We start from the raw sequence: 21,770 nt of genomic DNA, 5'->3' as shown, positions 1-21,770 counted from the left end.
TTTGCACAATAAACATTTGAAATGCTTCTAGTGATCACAGAATCTGAACACTGTGAAAGCAGGACATTTGGCCCATTGCGTTTACACTGACCCTCTCAAGAACATTCCACACTGACCACCCATCCTCCACATAATCCCTGTTAAGCCTGCATTTCCCATGGCTAATCCACCTAGCCTGCACAACCCTGGACACTATGGGCAATTTAGCATAGCCAATCCACCTAACCTGTACATCTCTAAACTGTGGAAGAAAACTGAAGCATCCGGAAGAAACCCACGCAGACATGGGGAGAACGTGCAAACTCCAACAGACAGTCGCCCAAGGCTGGAATCGAACCTGGGTCCCTGGCGCTGTGAGGCTGCAGTGCTAACCACTGAGCCACCGTGCCACCTCTCTAGGGGCTGATCAATCACTCGCTCTCACTCAGTCTGCAGTAACCAGAATTGTTTAATAGAATGGTGAACGTAGACTAGGTTTGAGAGAATCCATCTGCTTCCCATTGATAAAATTCTGCAACTACTGGATCTTTATCTGAACCAATCCTTTAGTTTGTTAAAGTATTCATTATTCCCTCATACTGCAGCAAATGCCGCTGACAGAGAGCACCTCAGAAGGCAGCTGCTGGAAAACATGCAGCACTCCGATGCAACATTTGTATTACACTTTTTTTGATTCATTCATGGGTGTTTCTGTCAGGGTGAGCATTTAGTACCCATCCCTAATTGCCCTATAAAAGGTAGTGGTAAGTTGCCTTCTTGAGTCACTGCAAATCCTTAGGCCGCAGGGTCACCTAAAGTTAAAGGTGTTCCAAGATTTTGACTCAGTGACAGTGAAAAAAATGTTGCTGCTGTGCCACCTGTATGTCGCACACACTGCCAACACTATGTATCAATGGTACAGGGAGTGGATATGGTGCCAATTGAACAGGCTGCATTGTCATTGATGGCATCAAGCTTCTCAAATGTTATTGGAGCTGCAGCCATCCAGGCAGGTGGGCAATATTCCGACATACCCCTGACTTGTACCTTATAGATGATGGACAGGTTTTAGAGAGTCAGGATGTTGATAGTCTTGGGGATTCAGTGATGGTAATGCCATTAAATGTCAAGGACTGACAGTTCAACTCTCTTTTGTTGACAGGGATCATTGCCTGGCATTTGTTTGGTCCAAATATTACTGGCCACTTATGAGCTCAAGCCTGGGTACTGCCCAGATCTGCTGCATGTGGATAAAGACTGCTTTAGTTGCAGATGGTACTAAACACTGTGCAATCAGTAAACATCCTCATTAACACAAGCTTTGCTCGGGTTCCTTGACACCACACCCAGTCAATTCCTGCCTTGATGTCAAAGGCAATCACTCTCACTTCACCTCTCAAGTTCAGAATCTTTCTTTTATTTGGCCCAAGGCTGTAGTGTAATCAGGGAACTGAGTAGCCCTGGTGAAAATCAAAACAAGTGTGAATAAGAAGGCTACTTCGGAGTAAGTGCTGTTTCATAGCACTGTTGATAACACCTTCCATCACTTTACTAATGCAAGGATATAGTGAAATGACAAGGGACTGGCATGAGGTAACACAGGTAGTGGAGGCAAAATGGGCCAAGTGTAATAATTCTGTAATCAAGAATAGACTGAGGGCCCACAATGGCTAGGTTGGATTTGTCTTCCTTTGTTGGTCAGGACCTCTCTGGGCAATATTTCACATTGCTGAATAGAGGCATTGGCATCGTGATATTTTGCTAGATTATTAACCCAGGGACCCAGGTAACATTCGGGGGAGATAGTAGGAACTGCCGATGCTGGAGAATCTGAGACAACATGGTTCAGAGCTCGATGAATACAGCAGGCCAAGCAGCATCAGAAGAGCAGGAACGCTGACCTTTCAGGACTGGATCCTTCCTCAGAAGAAGGACCCTTCTGATCCTGCTGTGTTCATCCAGCTCCGCACCTTGTTGTCTCTAATGTTCTGGGGACCTGGGTTTGAATCCTGCCATGCCAGATGGTGGGTTAAATACAGAGTAAAGTTCTTTCTACACTGCCCCCATCAAACACTCCCAGGGCAGAGACAGCATGGAATAACATACACAGTGAAGCTCCCCCTGCTCCTTCACAACCCCTGACCTTTTAGAGGATGCATTACAGGAGAGTGAAGCAGTATAGCATGGACAGTGCAGATCACCATAGCGCTGTCATCGAAAGGCAGAAACCCAATATACTGGGATGATTTGCACTGAAGCTAAGAATGCTCTTTACATCTTCACCCGTCACCTCCTGGCACATCCCCCACAGAATTGCTGCTCTGCTGGTTCCACTGCAGGCAATAAACAAGAGCAACTGGAGGCAGGAGGCATGGGTTAATCTTCCACAAATGTCTTGGGAGTCGATAAATGTCATAATAGATACTTCTAGTAAATCCCAACAGTAGTCTGGGTCCAATCAACTGGTCTCATCTATGGGCAATAAAAGATTTCAAATGAGCTACATACTCCATCTTAAGCAGAGCAGTAACACATCTTGCCTTATATAGCAGTGGGGGAAGAAGCATCTGTTAATAACCGTACACAAAGGTACCAACTGGTGCCAAGTTCACAATTAGCCATAAAGTTTAAACAGCATAACTGAGAGAATGGATGACATATTTTCCAAACACACATTCATGTTTACAACACTGAAACTTAAAGGAGGTGATCACTGGGGCACAGCCAAGAAAATGCACTGCAGTGAGATGGAACTGAGTTCAATGAAATATTAGTGTGACAGGGCACTTTGATAACTCAGTAAATCACACCCTGGTCTGAGCCAGATCATGTAGCAAAGTTGGGAATTGTATGGTCTTTGTAGTTTCTTTTCCAAGATTGTGCTGTGACTGTAGGTTTATCAGTTCCAACATTCTCTCTTTGCTCATTATTCGTGATTAACTGCTCATTGTTCTAGACACTCCATAACATTTCCCATTTCAAAAATACTTCATTATATTTGAGACTTCCAAAGGCTCCAAAGAAATAAATTCTCTTTACTATTTCAATATCCTCAGTAAACACAAGGGAGAAACTTCTCGCTCTTCAACTAACTTGGTGGGCATGGACTCAGAGGGAAGGTTCAAGGAGGAGGTGGTAATGAATGGCCAAAGTTAGAAGAGACAGCAAAGGAATCAGGAAGACATAGACATTAATGGTCAGTTAAGGAACACGGAAGTTTAGCAAGGTTGAATGATATTTATTTTAATGCTAGGAGGAGTCTGACAAACAAGGCAGATGAGTTGAGGACTCAAGTTAAAACAGTGTTGATGTTTTGCTATTGAAACCTGGTTGGGAGGGCAGCTCAACATTCCAGGATATAGGGTCTTGAAGCAAGTCAAGGGAGGAGTTAAGAGGAGGAGGTGTTGCTATATTTGATCAGGGACTCAATTACAACAGTAAGAGGGATGGCATCTTAGACAGTTCCTCAAATGAAGCTGTATGAGTAGAACTTAAAAATAAAAAACAAGCAATCACATTGCTAGGAGTGTCCTACACACCCCTAACAGTCTGTGAAAAACAGAAGAGCAAATGTGTTGGCAAATTCAGGGAAGTGTAAAAACAATAGTGATAACAAGAAATTTCAACGACCAACATTAACAGGGGTAGTCATTGTGTGAAAGATTTGGAGGGAACGGAATTCTTAAAATGCATCCAGGATAGCTTTTTAAGCCAGTAAATAGAAAGCCCTACTAGAGAGGGAGCAATTCTGGACTAAGTTTTAGGAAATGAAGTTGGGTAAGTGGGTGAAATATCAGTACGGGAGCATTTTACTGACAGCTGTTAGATACACAACTGTTAGGGAAAAAAATCAAGGATGGGATTGAAGTTTAAGTTCTCAACTGGGGAAAGGCCGATTTTAATAAGATCAGATAGATTTGGCCAGAGTGGACTGGGAGCAAATACTTTTAGGCATATCTGTCTCAGAAATATAGGATGCATTGAAGAAGGAAATATGTAGAGTACAGAGCCAAGATGTTCCAATGAAGAAACAGAGTGGGTCCATCAAATCCTGTGAACCCTGGATATCAAGGGGCAAACACCACTTGATAAAGAGAAAAAGGGAGGCTTATGGCAGATACCAAGGGTTCAAAACAGCAGAAACCTGACAGAAGTATACAATGTGCAAAGGAAACTGAAAAAGATTAGGAGATTATGAAAGAATCATGCCAGGTAAAATAAAGAAAAATCCTCAGTTATTTCACAAGGTACATGAAGGATGATTCGGGAAAGAGTGGGGCCCATCAAGGATAACAGTGGTTATTTGCACACAGAACGAGTGAATATACATAGGATTAGAAATGAATAATTTGTGTTGGTTTTCACTAGTGAGAAAGACAATGTGGGTATAAAAATCAGGAAGAACTGTGGTGTACATAAATAAACTTTCATCAACAACAGGAGATTCTGAGTGATCTGAGAACCTTAAAAGTGCATTAATCTCCAGGGCCAGATGAAATGTATCCTAGGCTGTTGAATAAGGCAAGGGAGGAAATAGCAGGGATGCCAGCAATAATTTTCAATTCGAGGTGCAGAGACTGGAGGACTGGCAATGTGATACCATTACTCTAAAAAGGAGCGAGGGATAAAGCAGAACACTATAGATCAGTAAGTCTAACCTTGGCAGTGGGGAAACTATTGGAAGCAATTCTGAGGGACAGAGTTAATCTGCACTTGGAGAGGTAGGGATTAGTCAAGGTCAGTACTGTTTTGTTAAGGGGAAGTCATGTCTGACCATCTTGATTGAAATTCTCAATTTGATTTAATTTACTTTTGTCACATGTACTGAGATACAGTGAAAAGTGTTGTTTTGCATGCTGTACAGGCAGATTGTACCAGACAGAGTGCAGAATACAGTGTTACAGCCACAGGGAAGGTACAAAGAGAGAAATCAACATTAACATTTGACAGCTCCATTCAAAAGTCTGATAACAGCAGGGAATCTTGAATTGTTCATTTGCATAGTCTGCCCAATGGAAGACGGTAGATGAGAGTATAACTGGGGTCGAAGGGGTCTTTGATTATGTTGGTTGCTTTCCTGAGGCAGGGAGAAGTATAGATGAAGTCAATGGATGGAAGGCTGGTTTGCGTAATGGACTGGGCTGTATTGTCAACTTTCTGTAGTTTCTTGCAGCCTTGGGCAGAGCAGCTGCCATACCACACATTCAAGCATCCAGATGGGACGCTTTCTATGATGTATCTGTGAAAATTGCTAAGAGTCCTTGTGGACATGCTGAATTTCCTTAGCCTCCTGAGGAAGTAGGGATGTTGTTGTGCTTTCTTGACTGTAATATCAAAGTTGGTGGATCCCATGGCCTCTTATCTTTGCTATCAAACTCCCAGGAGTCTGATAGCAGCATAGAATAGAAGAGCAAGACAGCAAGTTAATTCTGTGTAATACACTGGTTTGACCTCAGCTGCTGTATTGTGTCTAGATCTGAAAGCCTGCACTTTAGGAATTTGGTGCAGGTATCAGAGAGTATGCAGGAACATTTCATATTCACGTGTTGGTGAACGTCACTCCCCAGAACAGACACTCATGACCATCTCAGCGCCAATGATGCAGACAGGGCCGTGTCCTCCACTCTGCTTCCTGAAGTCAACGAAGAGAGCAGGTGCGTAAACAAGAGCAATGGTTTCGATGTAGTCTACTTGGATTCGTTCCTCATGGCAGTCTGACAGGAAAGATAAGTGGCCATGGGATCCAAGGAAATTTGGTAATTTGTGTCCAGGATTGGCTGGGGGGCAGGGAGCAGAAGGTGATGGTCAGGGACTGTTTTTGTGACTCAAAGTCTGTGTCCACTGGGGTTTCTGATGAAGGGTCTAGGTCCAAAACGTCAGCTTTCCTGCTCCTAAGATGCTGCCTGGCCTGCTGTGTCTATCCAGCTCCACACCTTGTTATCTGGTTTCCATGGGGATCAGTGTGTGGGGCCCTTGCTATCTGTGGTATATAACCAGCTCAAACTTGAATGTTGAAGGGTTAGTCAGTATGTCTGGGGTAATTTGAAAATTGGTGGATAGTAAATGGTGAGGAGGCTGGTTAGATGGGCTGATGAATGGCAAATGGAATTGTACCAGATAAGTGTGAGGGGATGTACTGGGGCAGGGAAAACAAGATAAAAGATGCATGATGACACATAGTAGGATCTCAGGAGCATCAAGGATCAAGGGGACCTTGGTATGCAGTCCACCCGTTCTTTAAAGGTGGCAGGACAGATGGAGAGAGTGTTTAAGATGGCATATGGGATGCTTGCCTTTATGAGCTGAGACAGAGAGATTAAGAGCAGAGAGGTTATGCTGGTAATGTGTGAAAGGTTAGGCTATAGTGAAAGTACTGTGTGCAGTTAATGAATCTAAATTATAGGAGGGATGTGATAGCACTGGAGAAGGTGGAGTGAGGATTTACCAGGATGTTACCGGGGCTGGAGCATTCAGCTATGAAGAGAGATTGGACAGTTTGTGGATGTTTTCCTGGGAGCAGAGGAGACTGACAGGGAACGTGATTAAAATGCAGTAAGTTATGAAGGGGATAGGCAGGAAGAAATATGAAATGTTCCTGCATACTCTCTGACTGCACGTAATTCCTAAAGTGCAGACTTTCAAAACTAGACACAATACAGCAACGGAGGTCAAACCAGTCTATTACACAGAATTAACTTGTTGTCTTGCTCTTCTATTCTATGCTGCTATTAATAACACTGACGACACTTTAGCAGCCTCTCTTTCCACCTTCAATGATTTATCTACAGCCGTCCTGTATCTTATTCCGTGGAATTCTCTACTGCAAAAGGCTGGGGAGACCACATCACTGAATGTATTCAAGAAAGCGACAGACGAATGTTTAGATTTTAAAGGCATTGAAGAGTTTGGGGAGGAAGTATGGTCTTACGATGGAGGATCATACTCAATGGCATGGCAGACCTCAAAGGGCTGAATGGCCTACTCCTGCTGTTAATTTCTATGTCTCTGCACCTCCTTTAGGATTTCACCCTTTGTTTTACGTTGTGATTTCTTTCTCTACTTACCAAAGAAGAACAAAATAAATAATTTCACCTTTCTCCACATTGAGCATAACCCCTCACTCTTTTCAACTTTTCAATGTCCATCCGAAGTTCCACACTGTCTTCATCACAGTTCAAAATGCTTCATAACATACGCAAACTTTCCAATCGTGCCCTGTGCACAAACATCCTGGAATGCTGGCCTCAATAACTATGGGCCTGGAGTATAAGAATGCAGATGTTATGCTTCAGCTAAACAAGGCCCTGGTTAGCCCCCACTTGGAGAACTGATAGCAGATCAGGGCACTACCCCTTAGGAAGGATGCACTGGCCTCGGAGGGAGAGCAACATAAGTTTACAAGACTGATACCTGGACTTTGGAAGTTATGAGGAGAGATTAGGCATGTTAGGCCTGTTTTCACTAAAATTTAGAAGGTTAAGGGGTGATCTGATTGAAATTTTCAAGATACTAACAAGATAAAAGACAGGGTAGATTAACTATTTCCACAGTTGGGGATTCTAGAACAAAGGGGCCATAGTCTGATAGTTAGGGCCAGGCCATTCAGGAGTGATGTTACGAAGCAATTCTACACACAAAGGTGGAGATGTTTGGAACTGTCTTCCACAAAGGGGGTTAAATCTGAGATGCATGAATTTTTGTTAATCAAAGTGATTAAGAGAGATGGGACAGAGACAGGAATATGGAGTTAGGCCATTGATAATCTCACTGAACTACTGTTCCAATATTCCTAGTCGCAATTTGCCAGTCTTAATAGCAGTGTCTCCACAATTCTCACTCTCCCTTCTACGTCCTTGGATATATTCTTAAGTTTAATTTATTTAATTAGAGTCAGCCTTACCAATAACATCTGCTTATCAATTTTACGCTCTTCACTGTGTGAACCACCTCCTCTTTCACCATCACCTGAACATCATCATCTTCTTTGTAAAGACTGATGCCAAGTATTGATCTAAATCCTCAGCAGTTATTGCACATGTAAGCTCACCATTTGGTCTCTAATCAGCCCCACTCCTTATTTTACCACCTTTTCCCTGCTTATAACTAAACAGGAAAGTTTAGGATTCCTTTTTATAATAGCTCCAGTTTCTTTTCATGCCGTCTTTGATTCTTTCATTTGCATTTATAATCCCCTCTTACGCAAGTATCAGGGTAATAGAACAGAATGCAGAATAGAGTGTTAGCTACAGAGAAGGTGCAGACCAAGATCAATTCTAACATAGGAGATATCCATTCATAAGGCTGATAACAGCAGGGAAAAGCTGTTCTTAAATTTATTGGTATGTGTTTTCAAACTTTGGTATCTTCTGCCTGACAGAAGAGGGTGGGAGAGATCTAACTGGGGTGGGAGGGGGTCTTTGATTATGTTGGCTGCTTTCCCAAGGCAATAGGAAGTGTTGATGGAGTCAATGGATGGAAGGCTGTATTCTCAACTCTCTGTAATTGCTTGCGGTCGCAGGAAAAGCAGTTGCTAAACCGCACTGTGATATATCCAGATAGGATGCTTTCTATGGTGTACCTGTATGTAAAGTGACTACAGTTCCACAGGACCATAGTACTGCTCTCTCATTACAGAGGGATGCCTGGTAGTGGTTTAACCCGAAGGTCACCATGCCTCAGGCAAGGGTAGAAGTGGAGAAGCCAGGATCTTCATAGTAACTTCAGCAAGTGTGGGAAATGAACCCATACTATTAGTGTCACTTTACCTGACAAATCAGCCATCCAGCCAACTGAGCTAACTGCTACCCAAATGAGCACATTCTGATTTCCAGTCTTACTGTCTCTAGAGCTTTTTTTTGGTCCTATCCTTCAGTTACTTCACAACCTGTGTTGTTCACAGCCAATGCTGTAACAAGATTCTGCTGCTCTGTCATAAATATAAAAGTTTAAAATGCAAGCAGTGCATGTCTCTCCATTCTGTATCTTTTAAACATTTGACTCAAGCTTTTCTTTCAAACTATCTTATCCTTTAATAATTTTTAAATATCTCTTAATTCATTCTAAAATCTTGTACATTAGAATAACAAAAAGACCTTAATACTTAAGCTGGAAATCTGAAATAAAAAGAAGTGCTGGAGACACTCAGCAGGGTCTGGCAGTGTCTATGGAGAAATGGTTAATGCGACAGATTTCTGACAGACTTTCCATAAAATTAAAGATTTTGATCAGCAACATTAACTTTGCTTGTCTCTTACAGACGCTGCCAGACCTGCTGAGAATTTCCAGAATTTCTGTTTGCATCTCAATTTTTAAAAATCTTCCTTCAAATTCATGTGGGGAAGTGGTAAGAATGGAGGGGAACAAATATGCCATGGGCTTAGAGAGGTGCAAGAATTATAGACTGCTTATGAAGAGGGATTTCAGTTTTGCAAATATAGACTAGGATAGCAGTTTTGTAAATGGCAGGAAGGGACTAGTTACAGAGTGTGTCATGTAGCAGTTCAGGAACCACCACCAGCATGTTCTCTCCAGGGCAATTAGAGGTAGATAATAAACGCTGGCCCAGCCAATGATGCTCACATCCCCGAATGGGTTAAAAGAGTTTATCCCTAAGTGGGTCAAGTGACTGACAGAGGGGAACATTTAGGATGGCGATCATTGTAGACTGAGGTTTAAGCTGGCTATGGAACAGGCTGTATTTAAAAGGCAGTGTAAGCACAGTTGGAGGATATTCCCTCAAAAGGGAAAGGTAGGGCAAACAGAGAGCTCTTTGGATGACAAGAATCAAAAGTCTGAGGAAGAGAAAAATGATGATGATGTGAATACAGCTGTCAGATGGATGATACAACCAAAAACCATACAGGCATATGCAATCAGAGCAGGAGGAGTCCATTCAGGCCCTTGAGACTACAATCCCATTCAATACAATCATGGCTGATCTGTTTGATTAAAATTCCAAATTCCCCCTTAACCCTAACAACTTTTGTTTTCCCTGTTTAACAAGAATCTATCTGCCTGTCTTAAAATATTTAATGAACCCACCTCTATCACCTGGGGCAGAGTTCCATAGTTCCACAACCCTCTAACAGAAAAAGACTGCACTCATCTCCAAGACCAATGCCACTTTAAACTGAGGGTCACCACCCCTCAGGCGATGGGAGAGGTCAAGAACAAGAATCCTTCATGGTAACCTCAGCCAGTGTGGGAACTGAACCCATGCTGTTGATGTTACTCTGTACTACAAACCAGCCATCCAGCCAACTTGAGCTAACCAAACCCACTGGTTATAGTAGGTTTAGGTACGATTTGTCTGGTTAGCACACAATACAATACTCTTCACTGTGTCTCAGTACATGTGACAACAATAAATCGAATCAATAAAACACTAAGAGGGATGATGAATAGTCTATTTTGCTGCTGTAAGTTCTAACAGACAATCTTTGATTGCCTCATCTTTCGTTCTTCATTTATTGATCATTCCTATTCTGACGACCACAAATGGAACCCCACAGCATCCTCTATCATGACATCTGCATGCATTCAATTTGTTTTCTTCATTTTTGTTAACATTATGAATCCCAAATCAATTTAAGATTTCAATGTTGTTCCTACATCTTGGAAGACCTCTCACATTAGCAAAAACCAGGTACAAACTGAAATGAGACAGGAAATGGTGTTTAGTGATAAAGATAAAGCTCATAGTATATCGGGGAACAGAAGTTAGGGAGTACAGGAGAGACTGAAAATAGGGGCTAAGTGCCAAAACTTTCAGGATAATCAGCAGCTAGAACAGATTAATAGCAAAAATGTGGACAAGGGAAGTCTAAGGCTGTTTAGGGAATAAACAAGATGTATTCTTGCAAAATCAGCAAGCATGGCTGATGTACTTAGTACTTTGTATTCATCTTCACTCATGAAGAGGTTGCAGTAAATGTGGTGATATTTGATCAGATAATATATCAAAAGGGAGTATTTAAGAGTTAGGCACTCCTCAAAACAGAAAAGTCATCCAATATAATAGGAACACGTCAATTGAAGGAAGTAATGCTGGAAATCACTGGTTACAGTCATCCATCTTTGGATGTGCCAGAGTGCACTGCAGTCATCAGGCACAAATTCACAAGGGAGAGAGGGACAAACCTGAGAGCAACAGGCTGAGCTGCCTAATATCTGCAATTCAGTCACGTAAACAGACAACAATTGGTATAAAATTATTTAGTATTTGAAAAATGATGGCCAATTACTTGGAAATCAGTACAGATTGGATTGAGTTATTCAACAGGGACTAAGAATATGGATGGGGAGGTGGGCATTTGATGTGTCTATATCAGATGCCTTTGAAACTGTAGAGTGTCACACCAGAAACTTGTCAGCAGAATTACACCCTTTGGGGTGAAAGAGATAATGCCAGAATAGATCCAGAGTTTGTCTCCAGAGCAGAAGGCAGACAGGAATGCTGAATGGCTATTTGTTAGACTGGAGTTAGGGCCATAGTGGTGTCCCCCTGTTGGGATCAGTGTTGGGGCTACTGGTCCTTCTGACATTGCTGACCTAGGCTTGGGTACACAAGGCATACTTTCAAAGATTGTGCATAGACAAAGTTAGAAGATAGAGACTTCAGGAGAATATTGATAGGCAGACATATCGCAATTAACATGTGATGCAAAGAAATATATATATACCAATGCTAAAGAAGAGAATGTCAGAGGGGTGATAATTAAGCTTGATTAATTGACTCAAAGATTGACCAAGTAGTTAATAAAAAGATGGTGGTCTTGGTTTACTGGGGGATATAAGCAGATTGGTCAGATGGACAGGTCAGTGTCACATAGAATTTAACCCTGCTAAGTGTGAAGGAATGCACTTTGAAAGAAGTAACAGGACAAGGGAGTACTGAAGGAGTATAAAATGTGAGGCTGGATGAACACAGCAGGCCAAGCAGCATCTCAGGAGCACAAAAGCTGACGTTTCGGGCCTAGACCCTTCATCAGAGAGGGGGATGGGGGGAGGGAACTGGAATAAATAGGGAGAGGGGGGGAGGCGGACCGAAGATGGAGAGTAAAGAAGATAGGTGGAGAGGGTGTAGGTGGGGAGGTAGGGAGGGGATAGGTCAGTCCAGGGAAGACGGACAGGTCAAGGAGGTGGGATGAGGTTAGTAGGTAGCTGGGGGTGCGGCTTGGGGTGGGAGGAAGGGATGGGTGAGAGGAAGAACCGGTTAGGGAGGCAGAGACAGGTTGGACTGGTTTTGGGATGCAGTGGGTGGGGGGGAAGAGCTGGGCTGGTTGTGTGGTGCAGTGGGGGGAGGTAGTACTGAAGGAGTACTTTGCAAGACACAAGGAAACTCAGAGGAACAGAGGGATCTTGGAGTACTCATTCACAGATCCTGAAGCTGCAAGTTTAATCGAGTTGTTAAGGCATACAGAACACACGCCTTCATCAGTCAAGGCATAGAAAGTAAAAGCAGGGAAGCTATGTTGGAGCCGTACAGAACATTGGTCAGGCCACAGCTGAAGTACTGTGTGCTGTTCTGGTGTCCACACTTTGGGAAGAATATGATTGCACTGGAGATTCACCAAGATGTTGCCTGAGATGGAGCATTCCAGCCCTGAAGAACATAGAACATTACAGCACAGTACAGCCCCTTTGGCCCTCAATGTTGTGCCGACCTGTCATACCGATCTGAAGCCCATCTAACCTACACTATTCCACGTACGTCCATATGCTTGTCCAATGACAACTTAAATGTACCTAAAGTTGGCGAATCTACTACCGTTGCAGGCAAAGCGTTCCATTTCCTTACTACTCTCTGAGTAAAGAAACTACCTCTGACATCTGTCCTATATCTTTCACCCCTCAATTTACAGCTATGCCCCCTCATGCTCGCCGTCACCATCCTAGGAAAAAGGCTCTCCCTATCCCCCTATCCACCCTATCTAACCCTCTGATTATTTTATATGTTTCAATTAAGTCACCTCTCAACCTTCTTCTCTCTAATGAAAACAGCCTCAAGTCCCTCAGCCTTTCCTCGTAAGACCTTCCCTCCATACCAGGCAACATCCTAGTAAATCTCCTCTGCATCCTTTCCAAAGCTTCCACATCCTTCTTATAATGCGGTGACCAGAACTGTACACAATACTCCAAGTGCGGCCGCACCAGAGTTTTGTACAGCTTCACCATAACCTCTTGGTTCCGGAACTCGATCCCTCTATTAATAAAAGCTAAAACACTGTATGCCTTCTTAACAGCCCTGTCAACCTGGGTGGCAACTTTCAAAGATCTGTGTACATGGACACCAAGATCTCTCTGCCCATCTACACTGCTAAGAATCTTACCATTAGCCCAGTACTTTGCCTTCCGGTTACTCCTACCAAAGTGCATCACCTCACACTTGTCTGCATTAAACTCCATTTGCCACCTCTCAGCCCAGCTCTGCAGCTTACTTATGTCTCTCAGTAACCTACAGCATCCTTCGTCACTATCCACAACTCCGCCGACCTTAGTGTCGTCTGCAAATTTACTAACCCATCCTTCTATGCCCTCATCCAGGTCATTTATAAAAATGACAAACAGCAGTGGACCCAACACCGACCCTTGCGGTACACCATTTGTAACTGGTCTCCAGGACGAACATTTCCCATCAACTACCACCCTCTGTCTTCTTTCAGCAAGCCAATTTCCGATCCAAACTGCTATATCTCCCACAATCCCATTCCTCCGGATTTTGTACAATAGCCTATTGTGAAGAGAGGCTGAATAAGCTTGGGCTGTTTTATTTAGAGCAGAGCAGGCTGAGGTAGTCCTTACAAATGTATTAAGGTTATGAGACACAGACAGAATAAACATAAAGCAGCTGTTCCTCTTATTTGAAGAGTTAACAAAAGGGGGCATAATTTTTAAAGTGAAATGCAGGAGTTTTAACACAAATTAATGAAAAATTTTCACCAAGGGTGGTGGGTGTTTGGTAAGAACTGCCTGGGAGGTTCGTTGAGGCAGGGATCCCTACAATCTTTAAACATGACTTGGATGAGCACCTGAAGTGTCAAAACATTGAAGGCTATAGGTCAGATGCAGGAAAGTGGGGCTAGTGTAGGTTTTGTCACTGCAGACTGAATGGGACAAATGGCCTCTTCTATACTCTATGATCCTATGAGAAGTATGAAGAGACCACAACCAAATCAGCTGTGATTGTACTGAACGGTGGAGCAGACTCAAAGGGCTTAATGTCCTGTCTCTAACTGTTCAAGTAAAGCCATGTGACCACTGCCACTTAGGAGCACGCAGCACCTCAAAATATTGAGCCTCTCGCTTCCCTCAGTCTCCTTCATATCCCTTGGTTTTTCTTATCTACCGTGGTCTTCCTCGCCTCCGACCCCAACTCCCAGTTTCCATCAAATCCCTTCATCTCCTCCACATCTCTCAGATTCCTACACCTTCCTCGGTTTCCTCAACTCCCTCACTGTCCATTTGTTTTGTTGTCTTTTGGCTTTTACTACCTCACCCGAATGATACTGGCTTATCTTCAATTCTTCCTCATCACCTGGTGTGATTTTTCAGCTGCCCGTTCTCTGTGTAAATATTCTACACATTGACACTGAACTCTGCTACCTTTTCAGTTAATGCACCTCAGACTAAATAAAAATTAACATTGCTCAATGGACAAGCATGAAGTGGAAAGATATTGAGCCTACATTTGGGTGTCAATGGAGAGGCAGCATACTGTGCTCACATGCACAATCAAGGCTCTAAATGACCACTGGGTACTGCAGGGGCTGAGGTACATTATCACTGTAGATAATGTTATTTCAATTTAAGAAGTCTCCGTTCTCCCAACTTAAACGAGTGCAGAAAAAGATTTACAAGGATGTTGCCAGGATTGGAGGGTTTGAGCTATAGGAAGAGGCGGAATAAGCTGGGGCTATTTTCCCTGGAGCGTCAGAGGCTGAGGGGTGACTTTAAATAGGTTTATAAAATCATGAGGGTCATGGATAGAATGAATAGACAAAGTCTTTATCCCAAGGTAGGGGAGACCAAAACGTAGGAGGGCATAGGCTGAAGGTAAGAGGGGAAAGATTTAAAAGCAACTCGAGGGACAATCTTTTCACACAGAGGGTGGTGCGTGTATGGAATGAGCTGCCAGAGGAAGTGGTAAAGGCTGGTACAATGACAACATTTAGAAGGCATCTGGACGGCTATACACTTACGGAAGGCTGAGAGGGATACGAGCCAAATGCTGGCATATGGGATATGTGGTCAGCATGGACGAGCTGGACTGAAGGGTCTGATCTGTGCTGTACATCTATGACTCTATAGGTTTCTTGATTGTTAATTTGTATTTTTGTTCCAGTGCCACCAGGGGCTGCTGAACCATACTTGATCATTTGTGTTTAAAACAATAAAACTGAAAGATATTAGCCTTAGTGCCTGACACACACTCACTCATAGATAACAAAGTGCGAGGGTGGATGAACACAGCAGGCCAAGCAGCATCTCAGGAGCACAAAAGCTGACATTTCGGGCCTGGACCCTTCATCAGAAATGGGGGAGGGGATGAGGGTTCTGGAATAAATAGGGAGGGGGGAGGCGGATTGAAGATGGATAGGTGGACAGGAGACAGACAAGTTAAAGGGGTGGGGATGGAGCCGGAGCCAGTAGAGGTGAATGTAGGTGGGGAGGTAGGGAGGGGATAGGTCAGTCCGGGGAGAACGAACAGGTCAAGGGGGCGAGGTGAGGTTAGTAGGTAGGAAATGGAGGTGCGGCTTGAGGTGGGAGGAGGGAATAGGTCAGAGGAACGACAGGTTAGGGAGATGGGGACGAGCTGGGCTGGTTTTGGGATGCAGTGGGGGGAGGGGAGATTTTGAAGCTTGTGAAGTCCACATTGATACCATTGGGCTGCAGGGTTCCCAGGCGGAATATGAGTTGCTGTTCCTGCAACCTTCGGGTGGCATCATTGTGGCACTGCAGGAGGCCCATGATGGACATGTCGTCTAAGGAATGGGAGGGGGAGTTAAAATGGTTTGCGACTGGGAGGTGCAGTTGTTTAGTGCGAACCGAGCAGAGGTGTTCCACAAAACAGTCCCCAAGATTCCGCTTGATTTCCCCAAAGTAGAGGAGGCCACACCGGGTACAACATATGGATGATGATGGGATAGTGTAGGGGGATGGGCTTATATTACTTCACAGGTCGGCGCAACATCGAGGGCCAAAGGGCCTGTTCTGCACTGTATTGTTCTATGTTCTAACAGATGCAGTATAGCACGTTAGCAGATGCGCAAGTGAACATCTGCTTAATGTGGAAAGTCTTCTTGGGGCCTGGGATGGGGGTGAGGGAGGTGGTGTGGGGGCAGATGTAGCACTTCCTGCGTTTGCAGGGGAAGGTGCTGGGTGTGGTGATTTTGGGGGGGGGAGTGTGGAGCGGACAAGGAAGTCACAGAGAGAATGGTCCCTCCGGAAGGCAGATAAGGGTGGGGAGGGAAAACTGTCTTTGGTGGTCGGGTTGGGTTGCAGATGGCGGAAGTGTCAGAGAATAATTCGTTGGATCCGGAGGTTGGCGGGGTGGTACATGAGGATGAGGGGTATTCTTTTTTGGTTGTTATTGCGGGGAGGGGGTGTGAGGGATGAGTTACGGGAAATGCGGGAGACACAGCCGAGTGCGTTCTTGACCACTGCGGGGGGGGAGGTTGCGGTCCTTAAAAAACGTGGACATTTGAGATGTAGGGGAGTGGAAAGCCTCATCATGGAAGCAGATGTGGTGGAGGCGAAGGAATTGGGAATAGGGGATGGTATTTTTGCAGGAAGGTGGTTGGCAGGAGGTGTATTATAGGTAGCTGTGTGAGTCCGTGAGCTTGAAATGAATATCAGTTTCTAGGTTTAAAAAACAGGTTACGTAGAACAATCCCTCTTCCATACCTACACTGGCCCTAAGCCCCACTCTTCCTCCGTTACATTGATGACTGTATCAGCGCCGCCTCATGCTCCCAGGAGGAGCTTGACCAGTTCATCCACTTCACCAAAACCTTCCACCCAACTCTAAGTTCACCTGGACTATCTCTAACATGCCCCTCACCTTCCTGGACCTCTCTGTCTCCATCTCAAGCAAAAAAAAACCATCCCCTATTCGATCATATCTCCCGCAGCTCATCCCTCACAACCCCTCCCTGCAATAACAACCAAAACAGGATCCCCCTCGTTCTCACACACCACCCTACCAACCTCCAGATACAACGCATCATCCTCCGACACTTCCACCATCTACAATCCGACCCCACCACCCAAGCCATTTTTCCATCCCCACCCCTGTCTGCTTTCCGGAGAGACCACTCTCTCCGTGACTCCCTTGTTCGCTCCACACTCCCCTCCAACCCCACCACACCCGGCACCTTCCCCTGCAACCGCAGGAAATGCTACACTTGCCCCCACACCTCCTCCCTCACCCCTATCCCAGGCCCCAAGATGACTTTCCACATCAAGCAGATGTTCACCTGCACATCTGCCAGTCTGGTATACTGTATCCATTGTACCCATTGTGGCTTCCTCTACATTGGGGAAAACCAAGCGGAGGCTTAGGGACCGCTTTGCAGAACACCTCCGCTCAGTTCGCAATAAACAGCTGCACCTCCCAGTCACGAACCATTTTAACTCCCTCTCCCATTCCTCAGACGACATGTCCATCATGGGACTCCTGCAGTGCCACAATGATGCCACCCGAAGGTTGCAGGAACAGCAACTCATATTCCGCTTGGGAACCCTGCAGCCCAATGGTATCAATGTGGACTTCACCAGCTTCAAAATCTCCTGAGGGACAGGCAGCTCTTTGTATCCAAAGATAAAAGAATAGTACAGTTCCGGAACAGGCCCTTTGGCCCACCAACACGTGATGCCTTTCTAAACTGAAAACCTTTTCACTCCACACAGTCCATATCCCTCTATTCCCTGCCTATTCCTGGATCGATCAAGACGCCTCCTAAAAGTTACTATTGTATCCACTTCTATCGCCACAGCTGACAGTGCTTTCCAGGCACTTACCATAGTCTGTAAAAAAAACTTGCCACTTTGAAGCTTTCCCCCTTTTGCCTTAAACCTATGTCCTCTAGTAACCGACATTTCCATCCTGGGTTAAGAAGAAAACTATCCATTCCTCTCAATTTTGTAAACTTTGATCAGGTCACCCTTGGCCCTTCAACATTCAAGTGAAAACAATTAAGTTTGTCAACTTCTCCTCACAGCTCATACCCTCCAAACCAGGCAACATACAGTGGGTTCTGATATAATGCGTGTTTCTTCAGTGCGATGGAAGAATTTAGACCACTATTTGTAGAACGAGAACTTTCCTTACCTGTATTGGCTATGACATGATTCTAACCTCACTTACTTAAATGGTGCAGACGCTGTGCAAATTTCTTACAAGACAAGATTGCACGGGAACAGAGCTATTACGATATATATCAGAACCGTATGCACAAGTAAACCTTTTCTATGTTCTTCCCAAAGGCTCCACAGCCTTCCCATGGTGTGGTGACCAGAATGGTACACAATATTCCAAATACAGCCTGATTAATGATTCCTATCTCCCACCACAACAGGGTACTGGAATGCTGCAGGTTGGCATGGTGGGAATGCCAATGATCCAGTGGGTTTGAATCCCACCATGGCAGATGGTCAGATGTGAATTCAATGGAAAATCAGCCTAACGTCTGCCATGTAACTACTGTCTGTTGTCATACCAATCCAGCTGTGCCACTCATCTCTTCCAGGGCAGAAATCTGCCGCCCTCACTTGGTCTGGCTTCTACGTGACTCCAGACCCACAGCAATGGGCTTCACTCTTGACTGCTCAATATGCAACTCCACATGCCCTCAAACAAATTAAAGAAAAATTCCCCCACCCTGGGGCGGGGGGGGGAGGAAAGAGTGAAGACTGCCCAATCCAAACCCCTCGCCCCCACCCCCCACCCCAAGGGGGTGGAAGTGGCCCCTACCTGAGGTGGATGCTGACGGTCAGGTACCTGTCGATAGCCACTGCCAAGAGGCTGAAGATGGAACTCTGGGTGAGCACCAGGACGAAGCAGGCGAGGAACAGGCAGCCGTGGAAACGGGTGCTCATGCCCATGCTGATGACGATGGCGAATGGGATGGCGAAAGCTCCGACGGCGATGTCGGCCACAGCCAGAGACACCAGGAAGTAGTTGGTGGCGCTTTTCAGGTTGTTGTTGGTGGCAACAGCCCAGCAGACCAGCACATTGCCCAGGATGGCGAGCACCGCGATCAGCAGCTCGAGAAACATGTAACCCCAGCTAATCTCCATCCTGCTGCAGCAACCCGCCAGCCTGGGGCTGCCAGGGGCGGGAGGGGGGGGCACACACCACCCACTCACTGCTCCGTGGGGGGGGGGGGGGGGGGGCACACACCACTCACTGCTCCCGGGGGCACACACCACTCACTGCTCCCGGGGGGGGGCACACACCACTCACTGCTCCCGGGGGGGGGGGGGGCACACACTACTCACTGCTCCGGGGGGGGGGGGGGCACACACCACTCACTGCTCCCGGGGGGGGTGGGGGGGGGGGGCACACACCACTCACTGCTCCCGGGGGGGGGGGGGGGGGCACACACCACTCACCACTCACTGCTCCCGGGGGGGGGGGGGGGGGCACACACCACTCACTGCTCCCGGGGGGGCACACACCACTCACTGCTCCCGGGGGGGGGGGGGGGGGGGCACACACCACTCATTGCTCCCAGGGGGGGGGGGGGGCACACACCACTCACTGCTCCCGGGGGGGGGGGGGGGGGGGGGGCACACACCACTCACTGCTCCCGGGGGGGGGGGGGGGGGGCACACACCACTCACTGCTCCCGGGGGGGGGGGGGGGGCACACACCACTCACTGCTCCCGGGGGGGGGGGGGCACACACCACTCACTGCTCCCGGGGGGGGGGGGGGGCACACACCACTCACTGCTCCCGGGGGGGGGGGGGGGGCACACACCACTCACTGCTCCCGGGGGGGGGGGCACTCACTGCTCCCGGGGGGGGGAGGGGCACACACCACTCACTGCTCCCGGGGGGGCGGCTCACACCACTCACTGCTCCCGGGGGGGGGCGGCACACACCACTCACTGCTCCCGGGGGGGCGGCTCACACCACTCACTGCTCCCGGGAACAAAAACAAAGTTGCTGGAGAAGCTCAGCAGGTCCGGCAGCGTCTGAGAGGGAGAAGCACAGTGAACGTTTCCGGTCCGGGCTCCCGGGGACAGCCCTCACTCCGCCTTGCCCCCTCCCCAGCCTTTTAACCCCCCCCCTCACACCCCACCCGTCATTGCCCCTCTCCTCGCCTTTACGTTCACTCCTTCTCCCTCACACTCACACCTTCTGTCCCTCTCTCCTCTTCCCTCACTCTTCCGCCCCTGTGTCTCGCTGTTCCCTTGCAGTCTTTCACCTTTAAGTTTACGCTGCCGCTCTAATTCTCATGCTTGACTTTTTGCGGAGTATCTTTCCCTTCTCTGGGTTTGTTGGATCAGTCCCGGTCTCTGTCTCTCACTTTCCCAGATTGCGAGCCCAGCTCAGACACGTTTTCACTCTGGCTCGGCAGGGAGTGTCTCAAAGAACAGCATCCCCTGAGGGAACGTCTTCAAATCGCGAAAGCATTTACCCTCGCTGTGTGAGCAGATGCAAACAGTACAGCTATCCGCCTGCTCGCACTGATCACAAAAGAACACACAGAATACCTAAAGTGCAGGCCATTCGGCCCAGTTTGTGGAAGGCTCCCTTTCCCCGCTCCCTCATCAAATTCAGGAGCAAAAAGATTTTCCCAGTTAAGAATGGTATCAAGGCATGAGTGAATAAACAATGTGCTACGCACTTTCAATTTTATATCTGCAGCATTCGTAATTCTTTGTTTTATTTTAGGGCATTCAGAGTATTATTCAGTAACTCAGTGCAGTGTCTAACCGCATTGTACAGCGTCTAACTGCACAGTGCACTGTCTAACCATACTCTACAGAATCAGCACAAGTCAATTATCTGAACATATTATTTAGCATGAAGACACCACATATAATCAACAACCTCAAAATTTTGCACGGATTGGCAATCTGTACTCAAAGTCATGGCAATCCAAGCATCAAGTCCCAATGCAGCCACCGTATATCTTCACTATTATTCAGCTGCTTCTTACTTTCCCACTGTTCCTTCAAGCCTGTGTTCTAATTGGGGTTAACCTCTCTGGGAACAGCCGACAATTTCTCTCAGATTTGTTGAATTCCTGGGATCTCCAGCTGATACAACAACTGCTTAGGCTTCCAAAGAATCTTAGATTCTGGAAAAGCCCCAGAAGATTGGAAAAATCCCATTGTAACATCTTTATTCAAAAAAGGGAGACAAGAAAATAAGCCAGTAGTTTAACACCTATTACTGGGAACGGCTTAGAATCTATTATAAAGGTAAAATCACCACAGTCTTACCAGATCACAGGGCTGCTGTGTCATTTAAGAGACAACTGGGTAGTGGTTGAACCCAAAGGGGTGGGTGGGAAGGAGAATCCTCGGCAAACACAGCCAGTGCAGGAATGGAACCCATCACTAACCAGCTGTACAGCCAACTGAGCTAACCTAGACTATGGAGTACATAAATGAAAGAACATTTTTCATTCATCGGACATGGGCATTGCTGACTGGACCAGCATTTATTGCCCATCCCTAGTTGCCACCATGAGAAGGTTTTTATGAGCTGCCTTCTTGAACCATTGCAATCCATGTGCTGTAGTTGGACCCAAAATGCCTTTAGGGAGAGAAATCCA

General features: G+C 46.2%; 1 protein-coding gene across 1 annotated transcript in view; it reads right to left on the bottom strand.

The window, feature by feature from the left end:
- The window catches only part of adora2b (adenosine A2b receptor), a 39,372-nt gene extending 20,075 nt beyond the window's left edge, over positions 1-19,297 (bottom strand). Inside the window, exon 1 of the mRNA XM_059655467.1 lies at positions 18,953-19,297. Coding sequence (XP_059511450.1) covers positions 18,953-19,278 — 326 coding nt within the window. The 5' untranslated portion in view covers positions 19,279-19,297. The remainder of the gene's footprint in view (positions 1-18,952) is intronic.
- Positions 19,298-21,770: the final 2,473 nt, after the last annotated feature.

Source organism: Stegostoma tigrinum, chromosome 27 (assembly GCF_030684315.1).
Source record: "Stegostoma tigrinum isolate sSteTig4 chromosome 27, sSteTig4.hap1, whole genome shotgun sequence".
NCBI lineage: Eukaryota > Metazoa > Chordata > Chondrichthyes > Orectolobiformes > Stegostomatidae > Stegostoma > Stegostoma tigrinum.
This window is presented reverse-complemented; position numbering and strand designations above follow the sequence as displayed.